The 16,123-nt window shown below is 41.8% G+C and overlaps 1 protein-coding gene across 1 annotated transcript in view; it reads left to right on the top strand.

Moving 5' to 3' along the window:
• The window catches only part of DUSP29 (dual specificity phosphatase 29), a 51,190-nt gene that overhangs the window by 329 nt on the left and 34,738 nt on the right, over positions 1–16,123 (top strand). Inside the window, exons 2-3 of the mRNA XM_069068311.1 lie at positions 11,480–11,598; positions 12,615–12,826. Coding sequence (XP_068924412.1) covers positions 11,480–11,598; positions 12,615–12,826 — 331 coding nt within the window. The remainder of the gene's footprint in view (positions 1–11,479; positions 11,599–12,614; positions 12,827–16,123) is intronic.

Genomic DNA, 16,123 nt, shown 5'->3' with positions numbered 1-16,123 from the left:
GTGTAGTAGATGGCTCAGGAACAGACAAGATATGAAGGCCAGGAGTTCAGAACTGTGGGTGTGTTAAGGCTTGACTGGAGCTCACTCTTGCTCGTCCTCAGAGGCTCTTTGTCAAACCGGAGAACACTATCACCACAAAGCAGGACTTTCTACAAATGGCACTCCTTTGATCTCATTGTCAGAGGGTCCCCTTGGACATCTTTAGCCCTGAGTCTGCTTCTTTTCTGTGGTACTGTCCTAAGCTAAGAGACTTTCTTTTGGCTTGAATATTTCATTGTCTTCCTCCTGCCTCCCCTCAAATCTGATCTATTTAGTTCCATCACCCTTTCTCCAAGGCTGAAACTGCTAAAGTTCTAGGGGTCCTTGGGAGACATGGGAGGTAATATGTGCCATAGCAAATTCCTGGACTCTTCTTTAAACATTAAATTCATCGGTTTGGCCATGAAGTCTAATGAGGGAATAGGATTCAAAGAATTCTTGACATGAATGCCACTGAATTCCAAATGTGAATAAGAGTTGAAATATTATTATTATTATTATTATTATTATTTGCTTTTTGGAGGGGGGAAAGCAGAGCGATTGGGGGTAAGTGACTTGCCCAAGGTCACACGGCTAGTGTTAAGTGTCAGAGGCCAGATTTGAACTCAGGTCCTCCTGACTTCAGGGCCACCTGGACCTGACTGCGCCACCTAGCCATCCCAGAGCTGAAATATTATTAATAATCACACCTATGATGATTATTATACTTTATATACGTTATCATTATACCTTATGTGTATATGGTACAGTGGAAAGAAAACAGAGACCTGTGGTTCAAATCCCACACCTGGTAGTTCTACTTGTATGACTGCATGAGTCACTGACCCTCCTCCCCTCCCTCAGTTACCTAATCTGTAAAATGAATGGGGGCAGACTTAGCTGGCCTCTGAGGTGCCTTCTAACTAGTTCTATAATCCTGCAGCCTTTTGTACAGTGCCTTTCCTTCTAAAGCATTATTCCAGTAGTGACCATATTTTAACTTCGCCTGAGCCTTGTGAGGTGGGAAAGGCCACTTTTCACTGGGGGTGTCTAAGACTTGGAGAATTGAGGTCACACAAATAGGTCAGTGGCAGCAAAGTAAGACCTTAAAAGACCATTTCACTCTAACCAGGTAGATACAGCTGAACTGATCCCCTAGTTCCCAGTAATAATTAATTAAGACAGGAAGTTGCCAGAACAACTCTTCCCAATTCCCTACCCTTTTCTCCCCTCTCTCCCTATTACCCCTCAACCAGTATCCTTGTGGTCTCAGCTCTTGGGAGACAAGTGTCCTGGAATCCCTGTATCCTCACAACAAGGACTTATCCTGGGGGCTTTCCCTTGAAGGACTTTCTGATCCAGGGTAATTTCCCATATATATTTGTCTTAAAATGATGATTTGAGGACTGTTTCTACTTGCTAGCAGATACTAACTAGCTGTGCGACCCTGGACAAGTCACTTAACCTTTTTTTGCCTCAGTTTCCTCATCTGTAATATGAAACTGGAGAAGGAAATGGCAAACCACAACAGCATCTTTGCCAAGAAAACCCCAAATAGGGCCACAAAGAGTCAGACATGACCAAACTAACTGAACAATAACAATAATCCTGCTACATCCCCCAGGCTTCAAAATTGTTTTTTTTTCCCCCCTCCATTGCCAGATTTCCTGAGTGTTCTATGCAGGATGGTGTCCTGTTTCCAGCCCCGGGTAATTCCTATTAGATCACGTTGTCCCTTCAACTGTGACTCTGAATCACTACTGTACCTGGAACTCAATAGCCACCATGTAGAGACTGTCTCATAGCTTAGGAATGTAATGATGTTTAGAAAGAGGAGGGGTACACTCAAAAGGGGAACAGTGAGTCCTCTTATTTAAAACAATTGTTGTGAGTAGATACAGACCTTTGATGTTTTGTTTTACTTTGTTTTATTTTTTCCTTCAGTATAATTTAATTAGAAATGAATTCTGTTCTGTTCTGAAGAAAGTCACTGTGTTCCCTATAAAATGACATTGCTCTCAGATGACCATGGCATAAATTTTGAAGGGTTTTGGAGCCGTGTCCTCTAGGAATAGGGCCTAAGAGAAGGGATGTTATATGGGAATTGGGCTAAAATGAAGATGAGTGGGGGACAGAGAGCATAGGATCATGGGATTCTGAGTTAGAAGGGAGCTTGGGGGTCAGTTAGTGCAGACCTTCCTAACCCTTGTTGGCTTGGGTCAAGGACACTTTTGGAAATCTAATGAAGCCTTGGTCCCTTTCCCAGAATAATGTTTTTAAATGTACAACATAAAATACTTTGGATTACAGAGGAAATCAATTTACATAGAAGTAAAGGTCATTCTCTCCCCACCACCCCACCTGCCCCCATCACAGACTCCCTGAAATATATCTAGAAGCCACTGCCTCCCTGACTAAGAAGCTTTGCCTCCTTGGCCAAGAAGCTTTGACCTAGTCCAATTGAAGTTAAATATTTTGCCCAAAGTCACCTGGGTAGTATGTGGACAGCATTAGGATTCAGACATAGGTCCTCCTCTCATTCCAAAGCCAGTGCCAAGGGGCCCTTTGATGGAGGCAGCCTCTCTGCTCACCACAAGAGGCCAGCCTCATTTGCTTGGGCCTAGAGAGGGAAATTGACCCAGACAGACTCCCAGTGGCTACTCTGTTATCTCTCTGCGCCTCGCTATACTTCCCTATGCATCACTATAAAAGATGGAGTCCTGGAAAATGGCAGAGCTAGGAAAGAACCCCTGTGTAGAGAAGGCCAGGGCAGGGGACAGGCTCTTTGGATTCAGAAGGCTTTCAGGTCTCCTGATGTGGAGGATTAGAGTTCATTGTGTTTGCTTTGTTTTGTTTTGCTAGCCACCCGCTAATGAGTCCCAGAGGACAGACCCATGATGAACAAGGAGGTAATAGCTAAGATTCTAGGGAAAAAATTAGTGTTTCTGAAGCTCCAATGGGAGGGTGCTAAGTCAAGAGAATGAAATGCAGTAGAATTTCCATCACCAGTGAGAAGGCCAACATGTTCTTACCCAGGCTGAGCTGACCCCAGTGCTGGCACATTTCTTCAGAGTCACTGCAGAGGGTCTGCTAGAATATGAATGAATCTGTCCCTAGTCAGGCTAATAGGAAAATGATATGTTTCCATTGCCCATGGACTGAGTGAAGCTCATCAAATAAACAGACTGGAGCATTTATGGAAAGCCCCTCAATGGACACTTTGGTTATCTGGCCTCTTTCCTTCTAGTCACTCAGGTTTGCAAGTTCAGAGTTATCCTCAATTTTTCCCTCTCCCCCTCATCCCCCATAGTCAATCAGTTGCCAAGTCTGGATAGTTCCTTAAAGACTTGAGGAGATTCAAACATTGTCCTTTTGAATATTTTATACTAAATTAAGATCTTTATTGTGATCGATGTGCCACAGTCCTTAAACCATCTGGAAATTAATGTTCTTTCTTCCATGAGGGTCTAGGCCCATGGTGGACCCGGGGTTTATACTCACCTCCAAATTCATGGTTATAAACATAATCAGGGTCTCAAAGCCCATTTGCATAAGACTTCTCGTTGGTTTGGGAAAGGTGGAGATCACATTCTTAGAACCTCCAGAGTCTATCAGGCCTGAAAACCTCTTTTTTTAAGTCACCAGGGTTAGTCAGTCTTCAGCCAGCCATTTGTTTCAGTTATACCCTATTCTTTGTGACTCTCTTTGGGGTTTTCTTGGCAAAGATACTGTATAGTATGCTGTGTCCTCCTCCAGTTCATTTTATTTTTTTTTTCTTTTTAAAGCAATCAGGGTTAAGTAACTTGCTCAAGGTTACACAGCCAATTATTTCTGGGTGTGGTGCTAAGTATCGGAGCCCAGATTCGATCCCAGGTCATCCCGACACTGGAGCAGGTGCTCTTACTCGCTGTGCTACCTGGTCGTGCCCCCCCTCCCCCAAGTTCATTTTACAGATGAGAAAACTAGGGCAAACAGGGTTAAGTGGTTTGTTCAGGGTCATATAGCTAGTGTGTGAGACTGGATTTGAACTCAGGTCTTCCTGACTCCAGGTCTGGTGCCCTGTCTGCTGTACCACCTAGCCACCCAGTCAAGGGCAAGCTGCCTTTCTAATTCTATCAGGGGCTCTTCTTTGCACTCTGTAAAGGGATACATCTTCGCACTTCTCTTAACACATTAACGCCTGCTCTTTCACCTGTCTCCTGTGATTTCAACAACTTCCTAGGGGGCAGAGGCAGAAATATTGGTGGTGTTAGGAACCAACCCTTGTCCCTGTGCAAATACAGAATAATTTTGGGGGAAGTGAGGAAAGAGAGAGTGTTAACAACAGGAAGAGGGCATCCAGAGAGTTATCATGTAGAAGGCAGCTCTTGGGCTAAGCTGTAGGGGAGCTAAGGATGCCAGGAGGGGCACATGATGGGCTAGAGCCTTCCAGGTGAAATACAGGGGGCAGGACATGGAATGCCTGTATGCAGGGTGTAGAAGGTAGTGTAGACTCACAGGATGGAATGTGGGAGGAAGAATGAGCTGAAATCTCTGGAAGAAAAGATTGTGAAGGGCTGCAAATGGCAGAGAGGCTTGTAGTTGATTCAAGAGGCAGTAGGGAGCCACTGAGGTTTCTTGAGCACAGAGTAACACAGACAGTTCTTCAATTCATGAATATTAATTTTGTAGCTTTGTGATCTTTAGTGGGGAATTGCCAACCACCACTGCTTATTTTTATCCTCTGTTCCTTACTGGATGGTCCCTCACTTGATGGCACCTGTGAACCCACAGGTTGCTTCCTTTCTTCCTTCCTTCCCTCCTTCCTTGTAATAGGTATTTGTAGAGAGTTTATTTATTATAATGAATAAAATAACATATTTTATTGAAGCTAAACAGTTAATGTGACCTAATGGTTAGAGAGCCGGATTGAGAGTCTGGAATCCCCTTCCCAGACTTAGAGTCCCATCTCTGACACCATTTACTTGTGGGATGGCCTCACATAACTTCTCGAGCCTTGGTGTTCTCATCTGTAAAATGGAGACAATGACAATGATAGTACTCACTTCTTAAGATTGTAGTGAGGACCAAATGTGATAGTGCATATAAAGGACTTTGCAAAACCATAAAGTACCATATAAATGTTACATTTATATTATTTCTATAAATGAGCTATTATTATCATCAAAGTTACAATGTTTGATGCATAAGTGGATTTGAAGAACCCTTATAAACTGTTACCACTCCCTCCAAAAATGGACTCTTGGCTCACAGCTAGGGAATCCCTGCTCTACGACATTTCTATCAGCTAAAAGGACTGGTTTGGGGAGAAACAAAAAGCAGCCAGAACAAAGCACGGATTTGGAGAAGTGCAAGCAACTATTCTGAGAGGTGAACAGATAGATGACTGGTGGGAAAGTCAGTCAAGAGAGCTGACAAGCATTTTTTAAACCTTTAGAGCGAGGCACGGTGCTAAGCTCTTAGGAGACAAAAGAAAGGTAAAACCTTTCTCAGTCCTCAAGGAGATCACATCCTAATGAAAAGGTCAGAACAAAAGAAGGTCTTTCTAGAGCCTAGCTGCTAAGCGTCCACTCCCAAGCTCTTCAGATTCTCTCCAATAGTTGGGCTTCAAAGCTGGTCCCCCACCCCTATCCCCTTGTGTTTTACAACATAGGACATTTGAGAGACTTAAAACTCCCTGGGTGCTAGATGGCCTTGTGCGTCCTGCAGTGGTACTTTAATGAAAAGAGGACTAATTGGCCATTATTTCTGAATTACCACTTTGTGAAACCTACCAGCAACATTTTTATAAATCCCAAGGAAAAATATTCCAGCCACTTGAGCATTAAGAAAAACAAAGAAGCCTCATCAGCTGCTCCTGGGCCCTTTGATCTCTTTGCAGAATGCTCCATGTAAGGGGATTGCCAGAAACTCTACTTTTGTCCTAATCACAGCCAAAAAAGGAAATGCAATTAGAGGTCTTGGATGTCATTTTCAGGCATACACTGGCTTCTGGAAATCCTGGACCTGCCCCAAAAACTGGGACAGGAGGAAAATCAATTAAGGACTCATAAATAATCATTTTGAAACTCCCGAACACTGTTTGAAGAGTTAATCAAATAAGTTAATGACGTCAACACATTTTATAAGAAATTGAAGCTTCCTAAGGCAATATTAAATTCTTACCACTCTAAATGAAAAGCTTAAAAAAAAGATTTGAAATTAATTCATGTAATTCTCTTCTGTTAACAATCTGCAAGGACCCTTGATCTAAAAGGAAAAAAAAATCTGTCAAACTTGGATGACAGCCTACATCTCATAAATTAAATTAAATGTAATTTAAAAATTCCTGGGTTAAAAATGAAAAAAAAAAACCTCAGAGTAACTTTTCTTTCACATTTGAAATAATCTTTACAGATTTAAGATGTATGAAGAAAAGCATTGACTGTAGTGAATTAAAAAAATGAATGTATGGGTATATTTTACCACCACCCTCATTCACTCAATTCATTCACTTTCAAGAAGTATTATCTCCAGTAAAGGAATTTACCTAACCACAATAACATTTTCATTTTTCCCATTCTTTAAAGGAATGTTCCAGGCCCAACTTGGGTGGTAGTAAGGGATTGGGGAAGAAAAGCAGCTCCAAGTAGCTTATATGCACAAACCAACATCCTCTGGCTCCACACACCCTAGTGCCTACTGCCAAATAACTACAGTAAAAAATATGATTCAAATCACAGATCCACAATAGACTCTTAAGGGAAACAAGAATGACTGTGTCTGACTCTTGTCCTGTACAAACAAAGATGATTATATCTGATTGAGAGAACTTTTGAGAGTCAAGTCAAGGAGGATAATTATATCTGTTCACTTATTAGCTGGTACCCGTAAAGGGGTAAAGGAGCAGAAATTGGACCTTTGGAAAGAAAACTGAATTTTCCATCAGATCTCCTGGGTTTAAATCCTACTTCTATCCCCTCTCCAATCTAGTCTTCATACAGTTGCTGAAAGAGTGTGAGAAGGCCTTGTAGAGAAGGCAGGTCCAGAAGGATGGGGAGGTGAAGTGAGGGGAGGAAGGACAAGATAAGACTGGGCTTGGTGTGTATGGGGACAATAAGGGAAGGACCTGACTGGAGCAGAGGATGCCTTCATAGTGTCTATAGCTAGCAAGGCTCTGCACAATTACGGAGTCCCAAACCCCCATTCTTCAGATGAAGAAATAAACCCAGAGCTTTGTTCAAGATTATACAGACAGTAAATAAAAGGTCATAGATATAAAGTTGATCAGGGCTCAATGTGGTGAAATCTATCATTGTAGCAAGACCAATCTAGCCAAAGAGGTGAGCCAATATGTACACTGAGCCCAGCTCAATTTTATGACATCTAGTAGGATGCTGTATACCAGCAGCCACTGGTAGCCACATGATTGCATTTGAATCTCAGAGGAACCTTGTGAGGTACATAATTTAGATATTATTGTCCCCATTTTACAGCTGAGGAAACCAAGACTCATAGAACTAAATTATCAATAGTAAGAACTTAACATAGAACTTAACTAATCAATAATTATTTATCAATTTGCCAACTACGCTCAAGGCACAGTGTGAGGTATGGGGGATACAAAGACAAAAATGCAATAGTCCCTGTTCTCAAAGGGCTTACATTCTATTAGGGAGAGGTATACTTATAAATCAACATGAACAAAATATACACAAGGCAAATTTTGGAGGACCAGGAAAAAAATCAGGAAAAGTTTCATGTAGAAGATTGCACCTGGGCAGAGTTTTGAAGGAAATGTGGGATTCCAGAGGCCAAGGAAGAGCGGAAGTGCAATCTGGGCATGGGGGACAGACAACCTGTGCAAAGTTTGGGCAGATAGTTTTGCATCTGAGGGCCAACAGAAAGGCCACTTTGGCTGGACTGTGGAGTGCAGAAAGGAGTAGTAATGTATATAATAAAACTGGAAAGGTTGGTTGGGGCTAAGAAAGTAGCCCCAACTCTACCCACAGTCAGAGAGTAAGACTGAGAAGCAGAATTTGAACCCAGGCCTTGTTGACTCCAGGTTCAGGTGCATTGTCCACTATGCCACCCTGCCTCCTGCAGTGATATTTCCTTAGAGTCAATAAATATTAAAAAAAAATGTTCCTAATGAGCCTCTAGTCTTCTCTTAACAAGAATGGGCTTTGTTTGGTACCTGCTGATCTTGACATCATGGAAGGACATCCTTGTGGAAATGACCAGAAGGCAAATGGATATACAGGATCTTAGGTGGGAAGTGAAGACTGGACATAGGTGATTGGAGAGGTATCAGCTTAGACTGGATAGCTGTAACTGAGAGATGATCAGTACAATCAGTACATTGAGACAGAGAGGAGAGGGAGAAGGACTGGACCTTGGGAAATGCACATAGTTAGGAAGTTAGGGGGAGGTAACAAAAGAGACAGAGAGGGATTGGTCCAAAAGGTAGGAGGGGAACCAGCAAAAGGATGTTGCCAGAGACAGGAGAAATTCCAAGAAAGGAAAAACATGGCCCCAGAGGTCAATAAGAAAATAGACTGATTCTCCATACTCACAGAGAGATGCAATGTGGTTTCTTAAGACCAAACCCTGCTGTATGTAGAGATAACAGCAACCTCAAGGCTTTTTCCTGGCATATGTCTTTTTTTATGATACTTGTCCATTACCACATAAGACCAAGTTCTTTGGACCATTTATGAAGTGCAGGCCCGGTCTATGGAAACCAAACAAAACCAGTCGATTCCCTTTTTAATTTTTTGCCATGTTTCAGGAAAGAAACCTTCATTTGACTCTCTGGAAGTCAGAGGTTTTGGAGCTGCTCAGTGGGATTCATGCAGAGTGGCTTTTCAGATGGAATTGAGGTCTGCGGTTTCTGGATGGCTATAAGATTTGCTCCCCTCCCCCCCTCAGATTCCCCACACTTGATGGTAATGAGTTCCAGAACGCCAATGCATGCCATCCTGTTTTGGTTAAACCACATTACTTCCTATTCTGTCTGGAAATTAAGCTGAGTATTTCAGTCACTGGGATGGGGAAATTTCTCTTCTACTCTCCATCCTCCTTCGCCCTCCTTTTCCCTCCACCACATACACAGTACAGAGTGGGAGATATGACCCCATAGAGGGGAATGTTGGCAAGGGAAGGAGACTGAGGTTTGGGGGAAATGATATTTAATCCATCCTCCCCAGACCTTCCTTGTCTCAATAATATATGCCTCTGAAGTCTCCTTGGGTAGCCAGTAGGGGTTTGAAAGGGTGGTGGACACTCCCATTATAGTTCCAGACGTGCTAGCCAAACAAATGGAAACAGCACTGCAGAGAACCAAGATGGAAGAAGTAGCTGGACTCGGCTGAGTAAACAGCAGAAAATTTAAAGTCTGCTGAGACATCAGTTCCCAAGGTATCTATGAAAGAAGGGAAGATACCAAAAGCACTGCTAAAGAAAATCCTGACATTATTACACTAAAAAGAAGTGATTCAGAGAATGACCACAACAGGCAAATCATATGCCTACTTTTCAGTTAATAGCGATAAGGACTAGACCTGTGATGTAATTAATACAGGGTGTCCCAAAAGCTTTTGTTCAATTTAAAGCTATTAAAGCTTAAAACTTTTGTGATCCCACTACTTTTGTGACACCTTGTACAGAGCTTCCAAAGGAGGAAACACCTTACCAATTTAACTGTTTTAGAGAGCTGCCAAGAATATTGAGAGGTTAAGTGACTGGTTTGGCTTAATGGAGTTTGAGTGAGGTTCATTGTTCCAAGACCCAATACAATCTCCCTTATATGTCGCTTATTCTGCCAGGAGAAAGAGCCCAAGGAGCCTTGTTAGGGCCAGACCCTAGTCAGAGCCCTGATGTAGGGAGGATGGTAAGGAGGCCCTATCAGGGCATGGGTTCCAGGTCTAGGAACGTGGTCCTGGTCTCATGTTCTATGTTTGCTGATAAATGACTTGGGAAGCAGGAGAACTTCCAAGGCCATTAGTGCCAACCCTGGATGATGGTTGATGTTTTTAAAGGGGTAAACTGGTGGGGCAGGGAGGGGGTAGAACCACAAAACACAACACAGCATGATGGGAGCCAGCAGGTAGAAATTAAAGCAAGGAAGCTTTATTGGAAGAACATACTCATAATGAGAAAGGGCATGTTAAATTCCCCTGGGTTTCTTTTATATGAATCTTCACTGAGCTACCACTCCCTTATCCCATTCTTGTAAAATTGATTTTTCTTAACCTAAGGGTAGGAATTTATATTTATTTCTATTAAAGTCCATCTTCCTAGGTTGGACCCATGGTGGTAGTCTATCAACATCTTTTTGAATTTTAATTTGCCCTCCCACGTGTTAGCTATTCCTCCCACTTCTTCATACTGTCTACAATGCTGATCAACATGTTCTTTATCCCATGCTATCTTGGCCTTCCATTGAACTTTCTGGAATTTACTGCTCTTTGTGAGTTAATGACATGTATCAGGCATGGTGCTAAGCATTGGGGTCACAAATAAAGTCCCCAAACAGTCCCTGCTGTCAAGGAACTCAAAATGTAATAAGGGACACAGTATGCCAACAACGATGTACATATACAGGGCAGTTTTAGAGGGGAGTCTTAGAGGAGAGCTTTGAAGGAGACCAGGAAAGGTTTCTCGTAGAAGATAGGTTTAGATGAGACTTGAAGGAAGCCAGGAGGTAGACATGAGGAAGGGCATTCCAGGACCCGAGAACAGTAAGTGAAAGGGCTGAGAATCAGGAGCTTGTTAACAAACTACCCTTCATATTAGATCTGTGCCCTCCCTTTAGAAATCACTTTGCATATTTTGCATTTAATTTTCCGTGTAAATGTTGTTTCCTTCTGATAGAATGTAAGCTCCTCGAGGGCAGGGACTATTGCATTTTTGTCTCTGACAAAAGTACCATGCTTGGCAAATAGTAGGTGTTTAATCAATATTTGTTGAATCGACTCTGTGCCACTGACAGTGGTATTGATTAACATGTCAACCAGAATAGAGCTAAGGACAAAACTGGGTGTTCATCTTCTAGCGACCTCATTCCAAGGCTGACATTCATTGGGTATTGTCATTCAACCAGTTCCAAATTCACATAAATCTATTATCCACATAGCTTTGTTTTCTCAATAGAGATATAATAAGGGATTTTGTTAAATCCTTTCTTACATAGATTGATGAGACCAGGGAGGAGGAACATAAGGTCATAGCCTCAGCCCACCCAACTGAGCTGGGAGGAAACAGGTACTTTCTCCTTAGGGAAGGGAATGAAAAGCGTTCCTCAGTCAACCTGCCCTCCACACTAACCTGACTAGATAACAAAAACTTACTCTTTTTTTCAGTCTTCCTTCCTTCCATTCTCCAATGGGCCCTTTAGTTTTGCCTTTTCAAGACCTGGTGTATCATAACTGGTGCTCAATAAACCATAGAACCATCTAGACTTCTCTTTTCTTTCCCAAAGGTTTATGGCTGAAGGAAGGGCTCCTTACTCAATTGGAGCTCAAGTCTTGTGCAGTGAAGACCATCCCTTTCCAGAGGCCACGTACTCTGTCTGAGGGGCTGACCTGCTGTTCCATCAGGGTAAAGATTGGGGGGAGGTTGGTGATTGGGGAAATAAGAATTATTAGTGATATCACAGAAACACAAAGAATTTCAAGCTGAAAAGAAACTTAGAGGTTATATAATCTAACACCTGCATTTTGTGGATGATAAAACTTTTAAGATCCATAAGGTTGTGATCCAAGGTCATATAAGAAATAAATAGCAGAGCCCATACTTGTCCTGAGTTCTCTGTTGACCTGACAAGGACATTTGAGGAGGTTTTCAGGTCTGAACATGGGTTTTGTTTCCTTGGAATGCAGGAAGTAACTTAAGAAGTGACTCACTAATATCCCAGAGAGAAAACATCAGCAACCTGAATGAATTGTCATTAAAAAAGAACTAACCCACAACTTAATTTTCTTTTAGCCTTGGGACTAGTGGCCTGTGCTGATTTGCATGGTTTCTCTGACACATACATGCACACTCCCTAGGTGAACTGTCTTAGAAAAAAAAAGACTTTCAGGTTGATGGCTGGTACACCATAGGTGCTGAATAAATAAATGTCTGTTACATTTATGAGTCACTTTCCTTTCCTTTTGTTTTTTGTAGATTTATTGCAGGTATAGAAAGTCGGGTAATAGGGGATGGGGCAGTTGATTCTCCTTCAATTTGAAGAAGTAGCAAAAACAAAGATAAAAGGTGTAAAGAGGCAGTACCTTCCAAGATTTCTTGGACCAAGACCTCTCCAGGTTTTGGTATAAGTTTCAGCCAATGTTCTATTATGTAAATGAAGTCCCTTGTGCCCTTGTAGGTTGGGGAGCCTGGAATGTTTAGAAAACACTGTTCAACTGCCAACAATGGTCTTCATTGTTTATCTAGACTCCAACCCTGGATGACTCAGTGGATTGAGAAGAAGGGGCATACCAGATTGGGTCACATCCTTTCCAGCTTTTAGATTCAGCTTTCTCCACCCAAATTTGACTCATACCTTTTCTGAAAGTTTTCTCATTGGTGTGTTTCCTGATAGCACCATTTCTATCCTTTTCTTTCGATAGCCTGTGAAGAGAATCAAAAAATCTCTTAGCAAAAAGATGACTTCAAGGCAGTCAAAGACCAGTCTGAACAAGTCCTACGGATCTAGCAGAGAAGAACCAGAAGATGACTATATCACGCCAGGGGCCTTTGAGCTGGAGCGGCTCTTTTGGAAGGGCAGTCCCCAGTATACCCATGTCAATGAGGTCTGGCCCAAACTCTACATTGGAGATGAGTAAGTGTTGAGACTAAACCCAAATTTCAACCATCTACAGGTTCACAGGAGAAAGCAAACCTATCCATCTTATATGGTTGCGAGCATAAGATTTACAGTGAGGAAAATTTTATTTTGGTTGTTTCTGTTCTTTGGGGAAGCAGCTGAGCTTGCACATTAATCAACATGTTGGAGGTCTATCAAAATTGGGTACAACTCCCATTGTCTTAGAATTCTGCACCTAGGTCTCTACTTACCCATAGAGAAGTTACCATCTGTCTTGTCTCAAATATTCCTATCAAGGGTACAATGCCAGGGACTCATAGCTTTTCAAGGGAGACTAGCCATCTTGGGTACTATTCTTTGAAAGTAAATTTTTTTTAATTAAGGCTTTTTAAAAATCTTTTTGGAGGGGGGGAAGGCAGGGCAATTGGAGTTAAGTTACTTGCCCAAGGTCACACAGCTAGTAAGTGTTAAGTGTCTTAGGTCAGACTTGAACTCAGGTCCTCCTGACTCCCGGGCCAGTGCTCTATTCACTACACCACCTAGCTGACCTGAAAGTAAATTTTTTTATGTATACTTTTTTCCCCAAGGGATGCTGGAGAGATTTTATATCAATTTCATTACTATTGGCTTATAAACTTTGGTTGTTTATTTTAGACAAATTAGTACAAATAATGATGTATTGTATACGAAAGGTCTTTGCCATCATGAACCTGTCCCTTAGCACCTAAAGGAGTCCCTCCTCCTTCCAGAGGTACTGCCACGCCCTTCTCTCATTAGTATACTATATGCATCAGGTATAACATCTGTACAAGGTCTGTACAACATCTGTACCGTGGCCCCAACATAGTGATGTCATTTTGTTCCTCTTTGAAAATAAGGACAACAACCAACCCTATACATCAGCTGGTTTTCATTTTAGAAAGCAGAAAGGATCTGACTCTGATGGCCGTGAGGGAGGAACAAAGCTTAGCTTCATTAGGTCCTGGGAGCTGGGTGGTCAAGGGAGGCAGGAATGTGGTATAAGTTCAGGTCCCACTTTGGTATAACTATGGACAAGTCACATAACTACTCTAAGCCATGTTGCCCTCATTGGCCAAACAGGGATAATAATACCTGCAGAACCTACCTAGCATAGCCAATGTGTAGCTTAAGTAAGATAGTGTACAGAAAGATGCTTTAACTAGCCTGAAGTAAATGAGGCTTTATCCCAGGGTACAAATATGGCATTTGAGAAGGGTAGAAAGGAGGTGTGCTTTCTCCCCCGTAGGGTGGTAACAACCGCCATCTTCCTGACTTACCAATTTCCCTGCCCACCTGCTCACCCTCTTCCCTTACCACCCAGGGCCTACCTTCTCTACAAGTAGGGGTGGGGAGAGAATGAAAGCTGGAGTCTGAGTCACAGGCTTCTCTTTTCCCAGTATGATAGCAGCTATGGTCATAATGTCCTCTGACCTCCTCCTGTGTTGCTCCAAATTTGCTCCAAGCACAGTAATAGCTAGTTATGACTGTAAGACTTTGTAAACTCCAAAGTGACAGAAATGTCCATTTTTACCAGGACTAAGAAAAAGCCCATGTGGAATGTCCCAACAGAAACTTCTGTGTTTTGGGGGGGGGGGCTCTGGGTGGGGTGCTCCAAACTTCTACCTAAATATAGCAGAAAGATAGATTTTTAAAGAGCCTGGGCTAGTTGGCATCTGTATCATGCATCTTATATTGTCTTAACTTCATCTTAGTTTTTCTCACAAGACAGGTAGATGTGAGTATCTAGCTATATGATCAGAACGAATTTATCATTTGTTATTAAATGAAAATTGTACAGGAGGGGGCATCTTAAGAGTAATGGTCAATTGAGATTCAACTTTCTTTAGAGATATGAAATATAGAGATATGAAAATTAGAGATGTAAAATATAGAGATATGAAAAATTGATAGTGAATCCAATATCTAGTATAATACTCAATATATAATAGCATTTGATTGATCAATTTAGATCTATAATTAGGGTAGAACAGTGAGAGCTTTGCTCCAAGGTATTGAAGTGTAGAGGGCATATACCAGCACTTCAGCAATTCAAAAAGCTGAGTCTGGAACCTAGCAATAATAAATAAATAAAATAGGAAGTGACCAGATAGTCACTATATCCATGTTCCCGGTGAGTTTCTCCCCAACACATCTACACCCTGCTTCTTCCTACAGCAATGATGTCCTGGATCACTGTTCATGGAGGCTGGTTTCCCTGCAACGTCACAGTGTCTTGTTCATGTGGCCATACTGCTAAGGTTTCCCTCACACTCCTTTCACCTCAAATGAATTTGTGCTAAATATGACTGGTTTTGAGTGAAGACCATTATTCTTTTTATAAAAACTTCAAGATTTTGATTGCTAACAGAAAATTGGACAAGTTAGTAAATCAGTCTAACTTTCTGAGTTTGACATTCTAAAAGGCAGCTCTTTCACATTGCATTCCTAATTTGACTCAGGATGGCAGTCCCAATGTTCTTAAACAGCAAAAACAAAGATGTGTCCTATGTGGCTGAGTTCCTGAATTGGATTTTCCTAACGGTTAATCAAATTGGTTCTTAGCTTTAAGTCTCTTTTCCCTGATTTATGGCAAAGATATATATATATATCAGTTTTGGAAAAAAAATGGAAAAGCACTGGCTAAGGGAGTCAGAAGGCCTGAAGTTAACCTTGATGCCTCCATGAGCCAGTTGGTTAGGTCATAGATTCAGAATGGCAAGAGACTTCACTCAGAGCTCATCAAATGCAAACGCTTCATTTTATGGATGAGGAGAAGGTGGTCTAGAGAGGCTGTAACTTGCCCAAGGTAGTAAGTAGCAGAGCTGAGATTGGAACCAAATGAAATCTTCTTTCAGATATTCTGGGCCTCAGTTTTCATGTTGATAAAGCAAGGGGTAATATCTGCCTTAACTACCTCATAGATAGGCAGCTAGGTGGTGCAGTGGGTAGAGTGCCCAGACTGGAGTCAGGAGAGTCTGAGTTCAAATCTGGCATCAGACACTTCCTAGCTATGTGACTCGGGGCAAGTCACTTAATCCACTTTGCCTCAGTTTCCTCATCTGTAAAATGAACTGGAGAAGAAAATGGCAAACCACTCCAGTATCTTTGCCAAGAAAATTCCCAATAGGGTCACAAAGAGTTGGACATGACTGAAATATGAACTGAACAACAATAACAAAAACAAAATCTCATAGATAGTCTGTGAAGATGAAATGGACTTAAGAGAAAATAAAATATTTTGAAGACTTTTTTAAAATTGAGAACCCAAGACTACAAAAAACCTTTGACTCC

Source organism: Petaurus breviceps, unplaced genomic scaffold (genome assembly GCF_028583685.1).
Source record: "Petaurus breviceps papuanus isolate PSGF00001 unplaced genomic scaffold, PetGlider_PUasm1.0 90762, whole genome shotgun sequence".
NCBI lineage: Eukaryota > Metazoa > Chordata > Mammalia > Diprotodontia > Petauridae > Petaurus > Petaurus breviceps.
This window is presented reverse-complemented; position numbering and strand designations above follow the sequence as displayed.